The 14946-nt window shown below is 41.1% G+C and overlaps 1 protein-coding gene across 9 annotated transcripts in view; it reads left to right on the forward strand.

Annotated features, from left to right (window-relative positions):
* Positions 1-373: 373 nt before the first annotated feature.
* The window catches only part of AGFG1 (ArfGAP with FG repeats 1), a 37223-nt gene continuing 22650 nt past the window's right edge, over positions 374-14946 (forward strand). For 3 of the 9 annotated variants that reach the window (XM_049803893.1, XM_049803894.1, XM_049803901.1), the window contains exons 1-2: positions 375-682; positions 10141-10234. In XM_049803893.1, the coding sequence (XP_049659850.1) occupies positions 516-682; positions 10141-10234 (261 nt within the window). In that variant the 5' untranslated portion in view covers positions 375-515. Of the gene's footprint in view, positions 683-10140; positions 10235-14946 lie in introns of all 9 variants that reach the window. The other 6 variants (XM_049803898.1, XM_049803902.1, XM_049803900.1 and 3 more) reach the window with 5 other exon arrangements.

The following is a 14946-nucleotide window of genomic DNA, read 5'->3' on the forward strand; positions in this document are numbered from 1 at the left end:
GCCGGGTCACGCCGGGTGACACGGCCCCGCCGGCGGCGCCTCCCCCGGGCCGGGGGAGCGCGTCCTCCCGCGCGAGAGGGGGCGCTGCCGCCGGCGGGCGCCTTCGGCTCTGCCGCTCCGCCGCCGCCATCTCCTTCCCTGATCTCATAAAGGTGTCGCGCAGGTTCCGCCCGGGCTCGTCATTCAGCCGCCCGGGGCCTTGGCGCCGCCGCCGGCCTCCTCCGCGCCGCGGCCCTCGGCCCGCCCCTCTCCCCTCCCGCCCTCCCTTCCTCGCCGTGCCGCCGGCCGGCGCAAGCGGCGGCCGCCCTCCCGCCCCCGGCTCAGCGGCGGGCGCCGGTTGCCCTCCCCGCCCCTTCCTCCCCTTCTTCCCCCCCCCCCCCCCTCCTCCTCCCCCGCCCCGGCCCCCTCTCCCGCCGGCCGGGCCCCGGAGCGCCGCCGCCGCCGGGGTGTGAGCGGGGTCCGGCGCCGCGCCGTGCCGTGCCGTGGTGCCGTGCGGTCCCCTCGCCGGCGGGGCCATGGCCGCGAGCGCCAAGCGGAAGCAGGAGGAGAAGCACCTGAAGCTGCTGCGGGAGATGAGCAGCCTCCCGCCCAACCGCAAGTGCTTCGACTGCGACCAGCGCGGCCCCACCTACACCGACATGACGGTGGGCAGCTTCGTGTGCACCTCCTGCTCCGGCATCCTGTGAGTGCGGGCGGGGGGCGGCCTTCGGCCCCATCCCTCCGGCCGGCCCGGGAGGGGGGAGGGCGGCCCCGGTGCCGGCGGGGCGACCTCCGCCCCAGGCCGGCCGCCGGGGCGGCGGCGGCGGCGGCCGGAGCGAGCCGCTACGCGGGGTGTAGCGCCTCGCCTTTGAGTTTCGCTGCGCCGGCCGTTTCCCCCCCGCCGTGGGTTTCCCCTTCCCTCCTGGGTCAGCCACGTCGGAGGGGAGCCGGCGGGGGGGAGGGGGGAGGGGGGGGCTTTCCGGGGAGGGGACGGCAGCCGGGAGGCTTTCGCGGGGGTGTCGGCTCAGAATCCCGGCCGGAGCCGCCGGGGCGGGAGATGGCGGTTGGTAGCCGGGTGTGCGTGCGCGGGGCCGGCGGGCGGCGGCAGCCCGCAGTTGATCCCGTCGCCGCTCCTGGGGAGGTGTTCCCCGGCACGTAGGGAGTGTAAGCGCTTGACCCACGGCGCGGTACGGCGCGGGGGGGGCGCCGCCGCCGCCGGCACCCTGGAAGTAACTCGTCGAAGGTGCGGTTAGTTGAGCAAGTGCTGTGGGAGTGCTTCTGGAAGGGGCAGGGGGCAGGCGCGTGGCTGGACAGGTCACTTCCATGACAGCCTTGTGAGGCCGTGGGGAGGCTAAACCCCTGGTGAATGCCAAGTTTAACGGTTGAAGAAGCTGACTTTAATGCTAAGTTAGATCACCAGCCTAGCCCTTTGCATCTCGAATTACGCTTGATAGCTTGTGAGACAACTCTCTAAGCTCTAGCTGAGAGGGTAGACTCGAGTCTTAATAGTTTAATATACTTGACCAGAAAAGTAGTAGACGGGTTTTTTTCTTACATCTATTGCTTCCTACAAACTATCTATATAAGCCTTGGAAGGGGGTTGGCACTGATAAAGTGGATTGCATTTTTCCTGTTCCTCATTCCTGCATGGGCCTCTCCGCTACTCCTCCTTCCTTTCCCACCCTTCCTCCTCTGAGCTAGTGTGTATGGAACTAAGAGTTGAGATCTGAATTTCAGTTACATATAACTTTGGGGGCGGGGGGAGAACCCTACTGTCTTCAGTATTAACTGCTTCCGTAGCTAAGTCTGTTTGCTTGTTTTATGTTTCTGTGGCATTGTGCTTATGGAACGGAGCAGAATCAAAGAGTGGCCAAAGTAAGTAACAAACAGTATGTCAAAGGATACAGGCTTGTGTTGGTAAGGGTTTGAGTTCATAGAAGGCATTCAGGAGCCTGAACTAGTTTCTGTCCCCTTACTAAGAAGGACTAAGTACCCCACACAAGCCTTCCAAGTACGGTCTGGTGTTTTAGAACAAAGTTGGTAATTATATTGAGGTGCAAAACAAAGCAAACATGTTAGTTCTGTGCTGAATTTACATGGAACAAACTGCCTTTTATACTACTAGACAGCTAATTAGTCTTGGGTTTGTTTTTTCCCCTTCTTACTTCTACTTTGTGTAGGCCTTTGAACAGGCTTGACACAAATACAGAAAATACATTCAGGGTATGGAACTGAAAAGAGACTCTAGTTTTTGACATGTACATGCTACTTAATCAGCCAGCTCTGGCTATTGTTTGCTCTGTTAGCAAAGTGTTATTTGTGCTGGCATGTGAAACTATTTTAAGCTCCTGCACAGAGCTTATTTCATGGTTGCACATGTTCCTACTGGTTAAACTGACAGCATGATAAAACTGTTTCATGAGAATATTTCCCTTTATTTTTCAGGCTTCTTGACCTTAATAGACAGATATATCATGAGTGCTGCTGAGATGTTTAGCATGGGTTCAGTAAGATGTGTTCCTTTTTATCTGTTGGCTGGGAGGTATGGACTACTAAAGTGCATAGTCCAATTTACAGTAACCAAAAGGATGTACATGCAGTGAAACGGCTAGTAAGCAGGGCACAGCTGTCACTTGCTGTGAAGTTGGCCATCATTTGGATGTTACCATGCTTAAAGGAGGAAGACTTTTTCTGAAGAAAAGTTGTTAATGTATTGGTATTCTAATGAAATGCAAATAGCTCTTTCATTCTAAATATGCAGTGTTTTTGTGTTGCTATAAAAAACTACAAACAACACTTTTAGTTGTTACAGCTAGTAGCACCTACACTTAAAGCTGGAGTAAAGGACTGTTAAGAGGGCTTGAAGCTTTCTTCTGAAATGAATTTGGGTGGGTTCATTCTTTAATCACTTGGAAATGCTTTCATAAATTGTGTGTGCAAGATCATATGCATTGGTTATCCCACTGGCTAGGTTCTAAGGTGTTACTTTCGTTAGCAGTGAGACTTAGCGTAGAGGTAGGTCATGTCTGTTCCATGGTTCCATAACTAGGAACTGTTAATTTTAACACTTATATCAGAATAGTACTTCATACAACTTGTTTATTTAGAATTCCACAGTGGAGGGAAATGACTTGGGAAGAAACGACATAATGGCAAATAAGTATAAAAGTACTGCTGCTTCTGTAGTTCCTAATGGCTGCTTGCTTTCTGCCTCATAATACTTGCTTTACTGTAAGGCTTTAATAATCTCATTACTTCATCTTGTTTGTATGCCATGTGAATGACTTGTATTGCTTTTTGGGTTAATCAATTTTTTCTGATCTGGTGCAGGAAGTATTCTTGGAGTCAAGTAGACCAGTTTTTTCAAGTGTGAGGTGCCCAATGCAAGATTAAAATGCTAGTACATTAAGAAGTCTCCTTCAGAAAGGTTTCTCAATTAACTAAAAGTAGTTGCTAAATTCCATATAATCTTAGGCATGTTGTTCTAGATACAGGTAACTTTAAGCTTTTTAAATCTGAAGTCTAACTTAGAAAGTCCAACTTTGCAAGTTTTCTGAAGTGTTTATTCATTGTCCTGGCAAGGACAGTCTATTCAAACCCAAAACCTTCATTCTGGAGCCATCCTTAATTTCCACTAAGGATACTATGTGTAGAAAGAGAGCAACACTATTTATTACTAGATTTAGATTTAAAAAAACTACCATTTTCTTAACTATTTCCAAAAATAGTATGTCAGGCTTGTTCAAGTACTGCTAAAAATGATGAGAGAACTGGTGACTTTGCTAAAAAGATCTGTTTCTGACTTTAATGTTGCGGGTGAGTCTCGGCAAGTTAAAAGTATGAATAACACAGAGGAGGTCCTTATCTGTAATACCTAGGGTTTAAGTTTTCTCATCAGATTGGGTTTACCAGAGCACAAGTTTTGCTGTGCAAAATGGTGCATGCAGGAGAAATGCACCATTCATGGATAGTGGTTTGGGTAGTGGCTTCCTCTTAAAATACCTCTGCTTGTTCCCTGTGTTTAAATTCTCTTCATGTGGAAAAAAAAGGATGCTAGCATCACACAAGCTGTGCCTACTTCAACTTTTTGGTATTGGACAAGAATATAGGATATGTAGAAATATACACACAATCATTTCTTCCCTGAGAGTGGGAGGAGATGCTCTAGAGGAGCAGTCTTGTCAGGTCAAGGATTATGGTAATACAAAACTGGAAGACTTCTCTTTCTTATAGCAAAACTGTGTCTCGGGGAAATGTTGGCAGAGGGATTCTTTTGGTTTGACAGAAGTCCTTTGGTTCAAGGAATTATGTTGGTAGCTATGTCTGTTGTGTTTCTGGATGCTACCATGTGTCCTGCTGACAGTGACATCCTTCCCTTTGTCTTATCCAATGCCTTTTTGCCTTGCTTCTCAGCTGTCTGTGCATATCTTTGCTTTCAAGCACTTCTGTACCGCTTCTGGTCAGCCAGCTCCTAACTTTCATAAAAAGAACACCTTTTTAAATTCTTGAATGGAAAATATTCCTGTTTGACTAAGCGTCCACTTCCACAAGTTTGGTACTATAGAAATTTTTAAATTTAATAATGCCTTTTTTTTTTTAATATCTGCTTTACCTATCTTTAGTGTGATAATTAGGACATTCCTACCATTTTTCCTGCTGCCACCCTCTTTACTCCCTCCCTTCCAACTTACTGAGGAAGTCTCTTGTTCAGATGTTTGCACTTCTGGCTTGTGTCAGGAAGGAGCAACAAAGAATGTTTGGAACATATGGTTACCGTGGGGAATGCTAAAGCTCTTTTATGCTACTTCTTACAGTTATTGGATCATGTGGCCTTCTTTTGGCTGCTTATAATATTCCTAGTTGAAATGTTACATTTAAGATTTTCCTGGGAAAGGGACTTCTGTATCAGCCAGATTGAAATATTTAATGGCAGATACTAGTAACAAACTAAAAAATAAATCTTTGTGCAGTGGTGGTGAATTATTGTCCCTTCCCCAAATGGTCTAAATAAACAGTGTTAGAGTGAAGGTGATTCTGGTTGTGTTGGCATGACTTTCCAGTCCTTTTTTTCCTTTGGAGCATGTTTGGAAAATGGCTCTGTGTCTTATATGTATATATTATTTTTTTTAAGGGTATTTCGTATATTACTTGTTTCAGTGTCATGGCTGGAGAGCAAAGGAAATGTCTATACCACAGTGAATACTATGCTGTTCGGAAAGGAATTTTATTTTTTTTTTTATTAAGAAAAAAGTTAAATTAACCTTGACTATGCTTCTAAATGTGTGTGTGAGCCTTTTGCTGTTAAAAATAAATGAACCTGTGAGATGATGGAGGGTCTCCAGGGAAGTCTACAAGTATCAGGAATGGCCAGTACTGCTTATATTCTCTTTTGCTAATAACAATAGCATAGAAATAATAACGAAAGCTGTGACATAGGGTTTTCTAAAGATCATTTTCCAAACACCTGGAGATGTCAGGTGCTCTATGATGGCTTGGCATTTGACTTGCCTCATTAACTTCCTGCTTCTTAGGGGATCAGATTTTGCTGGCTTAGACTTGAGATCATGTTAGAATCTGATACAGGGAAACTTTAGCAGTGTTGAGTAGCTGTGTGCCCACCGTTCCTCCCACAGAAGTGACCCTCTATATTCCAACAGAGCCCACTCTTTAAATTTTTTTCCTTTCCCAGCTCTGGCCTTTGCAGACAACTTTGCTGACATGTGTTTGAGGTGAATGCAGGAGTGCGTGCTCTGCCAACAATTACAAGTTCAACCATAATTTGCTACTAAATTATGTTAGCAACAAATGCTCAGTTGACAGTGTTTTGAATGTTTAATATTTCAATTGCCAGACTTCAGAATCTTGTGTCTGTGGCCTTAAAGCTTCCTTTGTTTGTGAGAGCACCAGTTTTAACAATGGTCTCTGAAGAGCAGAGATCTCATGTTCTGCTCATGTTCGCTGTAGCTGTCCCCATGACAGGCTGTGTCACTAGAAGCTCGGACTGATTCAGTGGAGGGTCAGTGGAGGATAGTCTCATAGCTGGAAGTTCGGGTCACAGTGCTATTCCACAGAAGTAACCATTGCTGGGCATGAAGACGTTGGCAGTGATGAGTGGGATCCACGTGTGGGATGTTCTAGCTGTAGTGTGCCAGGTAAGTGCAGATGGCAGAATAGTCTTACTTGGTCATCTTTTGCAAGAGCCTCTTAGGAGATAGCTACGATTTGGATTAAGTGCTGTGGTAGTGTTTTGGTTGCTGTCTTCCTCAGGGACTCTGTAGTAGAGAAAGGAGTAACTGGTACCAGTGCATGGGTACAGGTTGCAAAGATTTGTTCAGGTTCAATTTAAATTTAGGCATTACTAATTTGGACTAAGGGACTATAATCCATTTTGTCCCCTGTTAAATAGGGAATACTGTAAAGCATTAGAACTGTGCAAAACACATGTCAAATACACGGAAAGAAACAAAGCAAGTGGTAGATACACTTCTATAAAAGAGGAGGATTGTTTATTCCTCACAGGGGATAATTGTACTTGGCTGTCTACCAGTAAGCTTCCCCCATATGTACATGAGTTGCTTGTGAATTGTTTGGGTCATTAAGTAATCTCTAGGTAAGGAAGGGTATAAAATATCTTAGGATTTTGAAGTAAGAGTAGCTTTAGTACTTAAGCTTGGTTCTCGAGTTCTGCTTCATAAATCCCACAACTGCTCTGTTTTAAGGAGGTTCTAGTCAGTTTATGGGTATAATGTTATTGAAAGTGGCTCATGCTTGTTAGAAATCATAAGAAAAAATAGGGGTTTAGCTGTTCTAATGATAGAATCAAAGTAACTTATCTAAGGAAGACAGTACATGTTTTGGGTTGTGTTTGCATGCTGTATAATGGAGCCTTGTGTCTTGAATTCCTTGTTCCAGTCTGACTTCTTACATTGCTTTAGTGTAAGAGGAGGCTTTTCATAGGCTTCCTCCCACCCCTTGCCGTGTTAAATAAACAGAAAAAATACTTGAATGTATAGTACTGCAGTTTGATAGTTAACTTTGCATTTATGGCTATTAAAGTTATGTTGATGATTTCCAATCTTCCTGCACCACCTATGTGGCAACGTGCTTTCTTTCATCAGGCAAAGACGTCTGATACTTCTGTGTTGTGATCTGGCACTTAGAGTGGGGCATGTCTTCCTCCTTTAGCAGGAGGGTGTAAAAGAAATGAGAATTCATCTTCTCACATCATGGATATAATGTGTAAATCGGAGAACTTTATAACCTGAACCATAAAACTCTAGAGCAGTCCTCACTGGAGAGAGAGGCATGTAGGAAGCCTCTAGTTAGGCTAAACAAAATCTTGTCTATGTTTTAAGTGCATTTAGTGTTGCTGTTTAACAGAACATACATGTTTGTTGATGTAAATGCTTTAAAGAGCCCTAGTAGATCAGTGTAGAGTAGGTACTGCTTAAATAACTTGTGCAGTGCCTTGAAGTTGGAAACACAGGTACAATATAGCACTTAAAATATACTTATTGTAAAAATTAATTTTCAGCAGAAGCTAGTGTGAAAGTTTAGATGTACTACCTGTGCTGAAAAACATGTCAATGTCTTAGCGAATAATCCTAGCTTTTAAAATAGTCATGAAATAGTTTACAACTATCTAACTGTGCATCTTTCTTAAGTAATAGGAGGAGAGTAAATTGAACAGACTGAGGTAGACAGATCCACTTTTATACTTAGTGTAAAAGCAAGGGACAGTGATTGTTATATAATATTTGATGGAGCATATTTATGTGAAATGCCAGGTGGATGCCAGCTTTGTTTCAATGCTGTCACTTAATATGCGATTCTACAGAGTCACTTAGTGAAATGTAATTACTCATGTACAGACCAAGAAGGTGTGTTTAAAAAAACCCAACAAACAAAAAAACAACCAAACACCAAAAAATAAACAAAACCCAGACAACCAAACCTAATACTAGCACCAGCTCTGAAACAATGAATTTTAACTGCATAGAACTCTTACAGATTTTTTGGGGGGTTGCATCATATGAAAATACTTAAAAAAAATCTTAGATAATAATACAGTATTTTAATAAGTGTTGTTTACTTGTGATGTTAGATGTGGATTTGATTTGCAGCTAGATAAAAGCTGTTAAATTGTTAATTTCAGTTTACCAAGGAATTTAAACATTTTGAGACAAGAAATTGATTTGCTGATGTTTGAGTTGAATAAACTGTCTTGAAACCTTTCTCAGTAACCTTAATAAAACTTCTTCTGCCTTCTTGTCAAGGTGTTGAACCGTGGAGTCTAATTTTAGATGCTCAGATTTAAAAAGTTTGCTTAAGCAAACAGCAATCTGTAAAATTAATTCTCATATGCCAATAGGTTTGTATGTCTTCTGCTTTTGAGGTACCCTTAAGTTCATTGCATTTCTTAGCAAAATACAATTAATTGTTTATTTTTATCCAAGTGTTTCAAACATTGAGTGTCTTAAAGCTGTTTTTTAATGAAACTTGGGCTAAAATGTTACTGCTTAGTGCTTCAATCAGTATTCATCTTTTAATTAAAAATGTGGAAGCTTTTTTTAACACAGGATCAGAATTGTTGTCTTACAGGTATAGTGTGAACTTAGGTGTCGGGGTGAATTTGCAAGCTAAATGCACAACAATTTTTTTTCTCCATTATACTTATTCAGAAATTAAAAGTGCTAAAAAAATTTCTGTGAAAGTTGAGTATAAAGTGTTAATATTTGGAACAACCTATTTTTGTCGTACACTATTTTGATGGATAACAATTTAATTTATAGTTAGTTTTCTTTAAATTCCATGATTATTCTAAGAATACTACTAGTCTTAAATTGGATGTCAGTGATTTTTTTTTATTATTCCTAAAAACAATCTGAACCAAATGTATAACTAGAGTGTAGTAAGAAATATAAGCAATAAAGCTAACTCTTATCAGTCGATTTGTTAGCAATTTATTAGCCCTGTATTACATCCCTGGAAAGTTTCCCCCAACTTCCTTTCTGGAAACTTTCTTCTCATGTACGTCACCACAGAATTTTGTGTTCTTTGATATCTAATAGTTAATGTTGTTTTCTTTTTTTTTAAGATGGTATCGCAAAAATCCAGGCATGATTAATTTACTTGAGTGTTAAACTAACCCCATTGTATTGCCTGAGTTAGTGTCTCCACTGTTTGGCGTATGTGGGATGTAATGTTCTTGTTTCATTGAGCAAAACACAGCTTGATTTTAATTCTAAGTATTTGTGGGCAAAAGCAGTAGTTAGCATGTATTTAAAGAAAGAGCTTAAAAAGAAAGAAAGGTTTTTCTTATACTGGCACTGTTGCTCAGCAGGATTTTTCTCTATGCTTGTGGGTTTTGACTGAACTGGGTTTGACAATGTTAGGGTTTGGTGGCACAAATGAGTTAAGTTTCTGTTATCACTGCTGCAGCAGTCTATAGCATGGATGTGAGAATGGTGTCAATCTCTGTTTAAGGCAGAGCTGCTGAAGTTTTCAGCTCTTTCATTAGTAATGGTATCTCTCATTTGAGAGCACATGTCTTTTTGCTTTTGTTGCTGTTACTTGTGTAGTGTTCAGGAGGAGGAAGAGGACAGACCTGTGGATGGAGGGGCAAAAAGTAAACTAGAAAAAAGATGCTGGGAGGAAACAGGAAATATAATTAAAGAAAGAGAATCTGAGCTGGGAAGTTTGGCTTGAAGAAATCTAGTCATTGGGTAGAAGTTGTAGTAAGAACGGGTTGAAGTGAGGGGAGGAGTTGGAGGGAAAGAAAACTACAAAAGAGGGGCCCAGGACTGAGAGATGAAGGGTAGACGCAAGGGTGAACAAGTTTGGGGATGCAGATTAGGATTTTTTTAAAAAAAAAGGTCTAATTATGTTTTCGTAAACTTGCGAAGAAAGTGTCTGAGTTTGTGTGTGCGGTTATAAACATTAGTCTCAGCTAAAGCTCAATTATTTGACTCTGCATGCTGAATGTTATTTTGAGATGAGCTTACACAGCTGTAAGTTGTATGGCAGTACCAAAATGAGTGCGTTTTACAGAGATGGCTCCTGAGTTTAAAACTGACTGACTTCTGGTTATAATGTTAAAAGTGATTGTATGGTGACAGATTTCCTGAATACTGACTAAATACTTCTTGCTTCTTCTTTTAGACGGGGCTTGAATCCACCCCACAGAGTGAAGTCAATTTCAATGACTACTTTCACACAACAGGAAATAGAATTTCTGCAGAAACATGGAAATGAAGTAAGTATTATTTGAAGAATGTCGAGTGGTTTTGGCACTTTAATATTAAACTTTAAAACACTACTTCAAATGAAATAATAAAGTTTTCCTTTAAGTGGTGCTTCTGAAGAGCTTGTTTCACTTAGCTGGCTGATCATCATAATGTTACGTGTTATTGCCCAACCCAGACAGTCTAGATTCACGTGATCAGTATTTCTGAATTGGGTTTTCTTTTGCTTTTGCATGAGGAAATATGCATCTGTCTCTTTTTTTTTCTGCAAGCCCAGACCTTGAGACTGACTGCAGCAGTGTTTCCTGAAGGAGTGTACCGTGACAAAAATAAATCTGTTGCTTGTAGCTGTATTTCTTCAGAGTAGTTGTCAAAAGTCTTCTAGTAGTTTCAATAGCATCTTTCTTTAATGAAAGTATGTCAATGTTGAAGGTTCTTGAAGAGAGGAATGAAAGGGAGAATTTTTTCCCTCTTCGGATTGTTACCCAATAAGTGTCAACACGTTTAGAGTGACTTGGGGCAGCTTTGAAGACAAAGTTCTAGTGTACTGCCTTTTTGTTCTTTTTAATAGATGAAAACTAAATCTGAGGTGAATGCTGGGTTGGCTCTTTGGGGACACATGGAGCCTGTAAACCCTGGATGTGGCTACTGCTGTCTTCAGTTTGAGAATGAAGTTTGTCTTTTAATACCATACTATAGCATTGATGATTTTAGAGGCAGCTTTTGCTTCTGTTCTGAATCAGAAAAACTTCTATTTCACTTTGATTGGATGTGTATTCTGTTTTAGTAGAACTATTGATTGTAGGCTGTATGGTGTCTTATCAGCATGTTCTTGTGAAGCTTTGTGGGGGTAAATCCCATCATTAGCTAAAATGCTGATACTTAACTTTCTTAAATTTGTCCCATTCATAACTGTCAGGTTGAAGAATGAAAACAGAAGTAGCAAATTTTTTTTCTGTCCTGGTAAATATGCATTATTTGTTGAAATAACTGTTAGTGGATGATTCCTCTAGACAGAGCGGGGGCAAGGTCTAAACTCTTCCACATGTTATAAAATACTCTTAATGGCTTTGACTAGGTTTCTTTGGAATTGTTTTGGCATGTTAAAGCTGCATAACACTGCATATATATGTATATACATATATGTGTGTGCATGTATATATAGCATATTGCTGACTTTTTGCGTAGGGAGATAATAAAGAATCTTTCGTGGGTTCAGATACAGTGTATGGGAGTCTCTTTCCATAAGATTAGATTGTAAACTCTAGCTTTCCTTTAAGCTCACAAGTGTAAAGGAAAACGTGTGTGTGTACCTCCCTCCCTGCATCTGTTTTAGTTTCAGTTTTTCACTGAATCTGCAACAGCTAGAGAATGCTACCAGTTTCATTTTTCACTGATCTGGATCCTTAAGTGATCCCTACTCAGTTGGTTAGTGTAGTTGTCCTTCTCATTATAGACCTGACTAGTCTGCCAATCATGATTTAGTTGACATGTAAATTATTATTGACATAAAAAAGTTCACAGATCTCTGCAATGCTGTACTGTGTTTCAAAAGAAGGGGTCTCTGTGTTTGTACTACTTACTCCTCTAATTAAAGTATTGCAATGATTTAAATGAGCTACCTCATAAACGAAGATGTCCTCCTGAGTTTAGTTTTGTGTTGTTGGATAGCAGTGCATTGCCTTAATTCTAAGTAGTACTGAATAGGTATTTGTAATTGCAGATGGTAGATTTAACAGGTGCTCAAATACTGAACAGAAATGATACTGTTTAAACACTGTTAGAAGTTTAAAATCTAATTAAACATGTTTTCACTTTGTCATGCTGTATGTTGCAGTAGTTAAATAAGCATTTTGCTTTTTCTTGTTAGTGTTGGACTTTGGAATACTGACCTGCAGATAAGATAAAGTATTGGGCAGATGAACTTCATCTAACCTCAAAAAAACCTTCTTTGGTTAGCATGCTCTTCAGCATAGGTGGATCTTGTGTATATATTAAGAAATGAAATTTTCTAGGATAAACTTGTTCAAACATGGAACTGTCCAATATTTTAGAACATGGACATCTGAAACAAAATATGGTCACTGAATGGTTTAGATGTTGTAACATTCAGGTTTTTTAGTTCTGCAGCTATATGTATAAAAAAAAAAGCTCAACTTTTTGCAATCTAGTATATTTAACTTCCATTTTTCTGTGCCTTTTAAAATACTTTCATTCCCACTTTGTCCTCCCAGTCGTTCTTCAACATGGCCGAGGCCTCTGTGGTAAGCCTTCTTGCTTCCAGGGGAGTAGATCATGGTGTACAACAGGGAACTTGTTCTGAATAGAAAGGAAAATAGCAAGAAAGTTTCCCTGAGATAAGGTGGTTATTAAGGTGGTGAGTTGTTCCTAGAGGAATTAGTTTTCCACTCTCCTTCAAAGAGTATTTATAAGGTCAATGTATTACAAGAGGTTGAAGTTCTCTTACAAAAAAAAAATATTCCTCATCTCTGAAATAGTAACTTTTCCCCAGTTGTCACAAATTGCCATCTTTGTGGCACACGTGGGTAAAATATTCAGTTATTAAAAGGCTTCCACAAAGCAACTGCTTTGGGAAGAGATTATTCAGAGCAGCTTCTCTTCAGGTGTGAGACACCATCTTCTTCCCTGTATATACACCTCCAAAGAATGTATTTCTGGCACAGGTAACTTGAACTTTTCTTGGATGAGTTTTTACTGCTTCAAATACAGATTTAAATCTTTTTACTGTATCAGAAGACACCTTACTTTGGTGTTGCTCAAGTGCCTTTTGAAGTCATTTTGAAGGATAAAGGCAATTCTGACTCACTGGGTAGGATTTTTCCCCTCCTTGTTCTCTTCATGAAGAGCAGTGTGAGGTATTTTCACGCAGTATTTTCATGTCAAGAATAATGAGGAGAGAGTGGTATGGAGATGGTTCTGTTGAATACTCATAATCAAATGATGCTAACATTGATTAGGCCTCTGATTCAGTATTGCAATGGTAGTAGAAACTGAACTCACTGTTTGCAGAAAGTGGAGGTGGTACTACTCTCATGTTGCCATTATAGCTGTGAATATTTTTTTCAGAAGCTTTCCCCTGAAGCTGAAGAATAGTATTATGAGGCAAACCAGTTACACAGTTAATTCTGAAAAGTGCCAGATATTTTACAACCTTTCTGAACAGCCTATTCTAATACGCGTATGGTGGAAGATGATGATTTGGATGGTCTTGTATTTGGAAAAATCCGTGTTCCTCCAGCAGCAAAGACTGTGTTTACCTGAGCTAATGAGTAGAATGCTGTGCGGGTATGCTCAACTGCTTGGGATTAGTTTAACAGTGCTTAATTTTGTTTTAGTGCCAGTCTTTCTGACTCTTGATAGCACCTGTACAAGTACCAGTTTCCTGTACCCTTGCAGAACTAGTAGCAGTGTGGGGCTGGTTCAGAGCTGGTGTTTGGCCTGACCAAAATGCTTTCCTAGAATCTCCTTTACTGTGGAATGTGGCCTAGAAACCCTGGAGGGAAAAGAGCAGTACTAAGCAGGAGCTGATGAGTCCTGACAGCATGAGCTGTGCAATCAGGTGTCCTTGTAGTACATCCCTGGTTCTGCTAATACGATACAGAGATACATGAGCTGATTGTGTATAGAACAATGTCTTTGTTAGCAGGATTTACTAGCTTGGACTCTGTGGTTATGAAAGCAGCTATATCTTCTGGACCCAAACTGGCTTTGAAATCAGTATACTGGCAGTATAAAATTCTTTTAAGCTATAGAGATTAATGAATAATATTGACATCAGAAGTGCTGAATTACTAAACAAAACTATAACTTGCTTACATAAGGGAACTGTTTCCAAATCTTTCTTCCTGTGGTGAGTGTTATGTTTTGGAACATAGTTTTGTTGTGTGGTAATCTGTAGTTCTTTGCACTGTCAGCATTACATTTGGTGCATAACTGAGGATATTTTATTGGGGAGGAGGAGGAGGAGAAGAAATCTAATTTGGCATTTACCACACTCCTGAAAGGGAATATCTCATTAGAGCTTTTTAAACTAGACCGGCATGTGTAGTCTTCCTGTGCAGTGGTATGTCTGGGTCTAAACAAGAAGTGCTGTAGGCCTAGTAGTGTGCTTTTCCCTAGGTGAAGTGCAGCTTCACCAGCAGAAGTACTTGTCCCACTACAGCTTTTCCTTGCCATGCTGCCTTCACTGCATACAAGAGAAGGTGGCTTCATGAGGAAAACCTTAATTTTGCTGGCCTAACTGAATTTTTATTATTCCTAACTAGCACAGCTATGCTAACAGGAGTTTCCAAAGTGTGGTGGTGGCTCAATGTGTTGTGTAAGCAGAAGGCCTTTGTCTCTCCCATATCCGCCTTCCCACACACACTGGAGATCTGTATCAGTGAAATAGTTATGACATGGTAAAGTGTTGTTTGGTAGTTTAAATATGTAGCACTGGAATAGAAATCACTGACATCTCGGGTTGTCTCAGGCTTTCTGCAAAATTTGATGGATACTGCTGACTGACTTCTTTTATTAGAAGTTTTTTTTCATGTGCCTGTCCTTCCCCAACTCCATAAAAACACACACAAAAAAAACCCCAAACATGACAACAAACCTAGAAGCAAAACCAAAAGCTAAACATTTGTGGAAAACAGGTATGTTATGTTCTTCTTAGCCTTTGAGCCCTGCTTGGAGCTCCTGAAATCATGAAATATTTCTA

Source organism: Accipiter gentilis, chromosome 6 (assembly GCF_929443795.1).
Source record: "Accipiter gentilis chromosome 6, bAccGen1.1, whole genome shotgun sequence".
Lineage (NCBI taxonomy): Eukaryota > Metazoa > Chordata > Aves > Accipitriformes > Accipitridae > Astur > Astur gentilis.